General features: G+C 46.1%; 1 protein-coding gene across 1 annotated transcript; it reads left to right on the top strand.

Annotated features, from left to right (window-relative positions):
• Window positions 1–1,658: 1,658 nt before the first annotated feature.
• LOC116905706 (60S ribosomal protein L34-like) lies at window positions 1,659–2,082 on the top strand. The gene has a single exon (XM_032908680.1). It carries the CDS (start codon window positions 1,687–1,689, stop codon window positions 2,038–2,040), a length of 354 nt encoding a protein of 117 aa, XP_032764571.1. The 5' UTR covers window positions 1,659–1,686; the 3' UTR covers window positions 2,041–2,082.
• Window positions 2,083–5,608: the final 3,526 nt, after the last annotated feature.

The following is a 5,608-nucleotide window of genomic DNA, read 5'->3' as shown; positions in this document are numbered from 1 at the left end:
TTGATAAGAATTTCTAGGAATTCTTGACAACATAGAAAAGAAACACAGACAAGGAAGGTGTGCCAACAAACCCTGCCCAAAATGAAGGGGAAGGAGGGGAAAGGTCAGACTAGCCCAGAGGAAGAGAAAACACCATCTTGGCTCCTCTCTTGGGGGTCAGTCCTGTCTCAGCCATCTTTAGAAACTTATCAGACCAGAAAACTACCCGATAAGTAGGCGGTGCTGGTGAATGATGACCAAAGAGGAGGAACTAACTGGCTGGGGTTAGGCAGAGGTCAGAGAAACAACGTCTGGATTTTTCCATTAATGAATGCTTCCGTGTGCCTGCATTTTCTGCTTAACTTGGGTGTTTAATCCTCTGCACCCAGCAAGTGCTACTGTGAGGTGTGGTTGCTGCTAAGTTGAAATATGAAGACGAAAAACTCTGGGGGGGGGGGGAATCCATGCACAGCAGAGGATGCTTTGAACCATTTCTCCCAGTAGCTCTCTGTGGGATTTCTACTAGAAAAGTCACTAAAACTCAAAGTAATCTCTAAGCATGCCTGCTCCCTTTGGGCAAAATGGAGCCACGGGGAATTCTTTGGGCTAAATTGCTCAGTCTCTGAGCACACACAACATATTCCTCTTTGTCACCTCTGGTTAGACCACGAATCAACAGCTGACTGAAGGCTGGCTGCTTTTCTCCACAGGTAGCCTGGAGCTGTATTGGAAAGTGACTGGACCAATGAAAGCCCTCTCCTTGAGGAATCTGAACTTGAGGTAGAGAAGGATGGGGACCCAGAAATGGAGAAAGGCAAGGTGATGACTTCGGCAGGGGCTGGGAAAGAAGGTTACCATGTTACCCGTTAGCGAGGGATGAACGGGGAGAAAGGAGGCTACCACAGAGACCTCTGCAGTGGGAAGCTGCTGGGAAATCACTGTTCTGTTCTGAAGAAGGTTCCTGAAGTAGCCCTGGAAAGCCCCGCTTCCCCAGCCTCCTGAGTACTTTTACCCCATGATAAAAGTTTCTTTTACAACTTGAAGCATCCCCATTGTCCAAAGAACAGTTGGTCCATGATGGTCATGATTCTCTTCCCTGGTAGCTTGAGCTCAAAGTAAAAAACACACAGACGGCTAGGACAGCTTTGCGTGTAGGTCCTTATTTTGTGGGGTTGCCACAGCCTATGTGGTCAGTGCTTTGTGGAGGTCACTACAGTCCAAGAGCTTGCTTTTTGCCCTGAAGTTTTTTGATTTGCTATTTGGACTTTTGGTCTCTAATACTAGGAGCTAAATAAATATTGGGGGATGGTTTTGTGTACTGTGTATTCAGATGCTAATTACTGTGCCCTTGGATCTGGCTGCAGTCCAGACGTAGGCATTGTCAAGCATTTTCTGTTTCGGTGCAGTATAAAGATCGTCTTCCATCACCTCTGACTGGTTAACAAAGAGCTGGGCAGGAGAGGATATGTTGGGACTTCTGGTGCCCGAGAGGAAAATAGAGAAAGATTTGCCATGAGCATGTTGGCAGGGAAGTCACCAAGAAGACACTGATGGAGCAGGAGCAGGGCAGTAATGGGGTATGTGACTGAGAAGTAGACAGTCATAGACAGGTCAGAATAGCTGAGTATCTGCCCAACTACAGGGCTTAAAGTTTGTGATAAAAACAAGGTCTCGCTCTTCCGGGGACGGTGCTTAGAGGCACTCAGGATGGTCCAGCGTTTGACATACCGTCGTAGGCTTTCCTACAATACAGCCTCTAACAAAACTAGGCTGTCTCGAACCCCTGGCAACAGGATTGTTTACCTTTACACCAAGAAGGTCGGGAAAGCACCTAAATCTGCTTGTGGCGTGTGCCCAGGCAGACTGCGAGGGGTTCGTGCTGTGAGACCCAAAGTCCTTATGAGATTGTCCAAGACAAAGAAGCACGTCAGCAGGGCCTATGGTGGCTCCATGTGTGCCAAGTGTGTCCGTGACAGGATCAAGCGGGCTTTCCTTATTGAGGAGCAGAAAATCATTGTGAAAGTGTTGAAGGCACAAGCACAGAGTCAGAAAGCAAAATAAATGGGCAACTTTTTTAAGTAATAAAAATCAAGACTTGGTCTAAAAAAAAAAAACAAAAAACAAAAACAAAAACAAAAAAAAACCAAGGTCTCCATGTCATTTACTTTGGAGATAAAAGGGGCAATAAAGAAGCTCCCCAAATTTATTTTACAAATAAACTTTTTCTTTATAACATTATCTGGTCTCAGACATTTTATTATAGCCACAATGAAAGCAAGCTGATACCAAATTTTCTTTAGAGTCTTTACCCTTTTCTCTGAGTTATTCTTTCTTGTTTTTTTTTTTCTTTCTTTTGTGGGGCTATCGTGTATATGATGTCGGTTTGCCTTTTACCTTTATTTGATGTTTGCCCTGTATGGTAATGCTCTCCTGCAATGTTCTCATCCCTTCAATACTCCTCCACATCTCCACATCCCTCAGGGCACTATATCTGAAATGCTACCAGCACTTCAAATTTATTGAGTTCAAAATGGAAGATGCTTTCTCTTTTAATTTCTCCCTCCTATCTGTCTATTCTATGGAATCGAACTGAGTCAGGCCAAGCCTTAGTAGCCTGGATAATGACATCCTACAAATTCTCCCTGTGGACTTCCTATGCCCTTTGTGTGTTGATTATGCAAAGGCCCAGCAGCTTTGAGCAACGTGTTTATTATTTTATACAGTTTCTGAAGATTAGGAATCTGGGTGTGGTGTAGCTGGGCTCTTGTGGGGTTGGAGGAAAGCAGCTACCCAGGGTTGCAGTCACCTCAAAGCTTGGCCAGACCCAGTCTAAGATCACTGCCACTTCCACTCATCCACAGCTGTTGTCTCAGTTCCTTGGCCAGAAGCCTCCATGTCCTGCCCTGGGGTCCACCCCATGGGACTGCTCACACCATAGCTTACTGGAGAGAGGGGAAAGATGGGTGGAGGCAGGGAGAAACAGGTGCTCAAGATGGGAGCCGCAGTCCTTTTGTAACCTAATCTTGGGAGTCATGCAACATCACATAATTCCCACCTGCCTGTTAGAAGCAAATCGGCAAGCTGAGCTCACACTTAAGACGAGTGTTACTGTGGGCTTGTTTGTGACACCCGTACCCTCTTCTTCATTTCTGTGGTTCTTACTCAGCAACACTCAGATCTTTAGCCTGCTCTGTATGATCTGGTGCTCTTGCATTCTCTCTCTCTCTCTCTCTCTCTCTCTCTCTCTCTCTCTCTCTCTCTCTCCCTCCCCCTCCCCTCCCTCCTCCCCTCCCTCTCCTCTCCTCTCCTTTCCTCTCTCTTCTTCTTCTCCCTCTCTTCTCAGAGAGTCTCTGATTTCTTTAGGCAGTAGATGTCATTCTGCATACTTCAGTGTTCAGTTGTTCAATGGAGCCCAGGTGCTGGGCGATTTAACCTGCCTAATACTCCCGAGGTACAGCCGCAGGCTCCTGCCATCCTTCCACCTCCACTGCCTGGACCTCCCCACACCTGTCACTTCTTCAGGACTCACTTCCAGGTTCCCAATGAGTTCTTAAAACTTCATGGATTTTTTTTCCTTCATACCTTACACGGTCCTTTGACATCTTTTTTCTCTAGACTACTGGCTAGTGTTGGCTCATGATGTCTAGTAGCAGCTATGAACACGGTAGTTATTTACCATATGACTCTGCTGTTACAGACACAGCAGGGGCTTTCCAGGGTTCAAACACTGTGATCCTCTGGTGCCTGCAGGACACAGCCACTCTCTTCAGTCTGGTATCCAAGGCCCTGTGATCTGGGCTCGTCTCTCCTTCCCTGTTCTGCTGCATAGACACCAGTCTTCTAACCACAATTCTGTCCCCAACCCCGACACCAGTCTTCTAACCACAATTCTGTAGACTCTACTTTATGATATTTTCTCATACTGTTTCCTGTACCCTCATGGGGTTAGATGGAGATCTCATCCTAGAAGAAATGGAGCGACAGAAAGCTCAAGTAATTGGTTAGGAAAAAAAAATCTATTGTTGGTCTGGATTCGGAAGCCTTGTAGTCTGCACTCTACGGTTAGCACAGCTCTGGAGTCTAGACAGTCTTTGCTACGATACTACCTGTTGGAGGGCAATGGGGGACTTCTTATCCCACTTTTGATCACTCGGGAGCTGCTGCCAATTGCTTATTAAATTAGTCAGAAGTTGCTAGTGTTTTGGGGGAAAAAAATGGTAAGGGAGGTCTCCTCCTTTAAGGACCTGACATAAATAATAAACACATGCTCTCTCTCTTTTGGTCATTGTGATGGTTAGGGTTTTTGTCACCTTACACAATCTGGGGTCTCCTAGGAACCTTGGCTGAGAAAAAGCCTCCATCGGTTTGCCTTGTAGGCAAATCTGTGGAATGTTTTCTTGATTAATGATGGATGTGGGAGGGCATTCAACCTGTGCACAGGCAGTCCTGGGGGGCTACAAGAAAGCCAACTGAGCAAGCCAGGAGAAGCAAGACAGCAAGCAGTACTCCTCCACTGTCTCTGATTCGGTTCCTGCTTCTAGGTTCTGACCTTGAGTTCCTGCCCTGTCGTATTAGACTGTAGGCTGTAAGATAAAATAAACCCTTTCTTCCCCAAGGTGCCTTTGGTCATGGTATTTATGATAGCAATAGAACCAGTCATTCATGCTCAGCCTTGCCTGCGTGTCCCAAAGGGACTGATGGGATTCCTTAGCCCAGGCTCCTGGGTCTGAGACAATCTGTGAATCGGTGCTACAGTACCTCCAGGGTCTCCTTTCCTGCCATTGCCGTTTACCTCCCCTGCCCTTACATTTGAACTTCATGTATGCCTGTGTAAGTCTGTCAGATTTCAAAAAAGAAAGGAGGAGGGGTACTGGAAGCCTAACTTAACTTGTATTTCAGAAAATAACCCACTTTTTAAATGTCAGAACACCCTCAAGTTTGCACGGGACACATATATACTAAATACTGATCGATTATCTCTGAATTTCATGTTTAACTGGGCACCCTGTGTTTTATCTTGCAACTCCCTTCTTGGGGCTCTCAGGCCTGGGGCTCTCTGGCAGGCTGACTGTGGTCGTAGGACCATGACTTCATCTTTGGCACTTCCTAGGGATTTCATGCTAAGCTACTGTTCTGTTTCATTCAAACCTCATCCACTGGGAGTGCCTGGTTCTCTATTTCTGAAACAATCATTGAGCAACATGGAGCAGCAGGAACCCGGAGAGTAGAAACCAGCATCCTTTCCCAAGCTGTACAATTGGAGGCAACGTAGGGGGCTAAACTGATGCTGCCACTACTTTAGAAAACTGTTACAAGTATGTTCTTTGCAGTCCTGAACACCAGACCAACCCCAAGCACTCTGTCTACAGAGGTCATTGGATTGGAGTAGGTCTCCCCCGTCTATTAGTCTCTTGCAGGAAAAGAAACAACTTTTTTCACTGACTGCAGCTTCAGGGTTTTAAGAACTGCGTTTGTATAAACAGGCCACAGGCTGATGTGAGAAGCACAGGAAAGAAACTTAAGAGGAATATGCATAAGTTTCTATTTGTATCCTTTTGTGTCCTTTTGTATCCTTTGCTTTTGGGGAAATGACTTGTTCCAGGCTTAAATCCACACCCCTGACCCCAGG

The sequence above is a fragment of the Rattus rattus genome, chromosome 7, assembly GCF_011064425.1.
Source record: "Rattus rattus isolate New Zealand chromosome 7, Rrattus_CSIRO_v1, whole genome shotgun sequence".
NCBI classification, from domain to species: Eukaryota; Metazoa; Chordata; class Mammalia; order Rodentia; family Muridae; genus Rattus; species Rattus rattus.
This window is presented reverse-complemented; position numbering and strand designations above follow the sequence as displayed.

Excerpts from the sequence above, each read along its gene's own strand:
- LOC116905706 (XM_032908680.1), top strand. The coding sequence starts at position 1,687 with ATGGTCCAGCGTTTGACATACCGTCGTAGGCTTTCCTACAATACAGCC.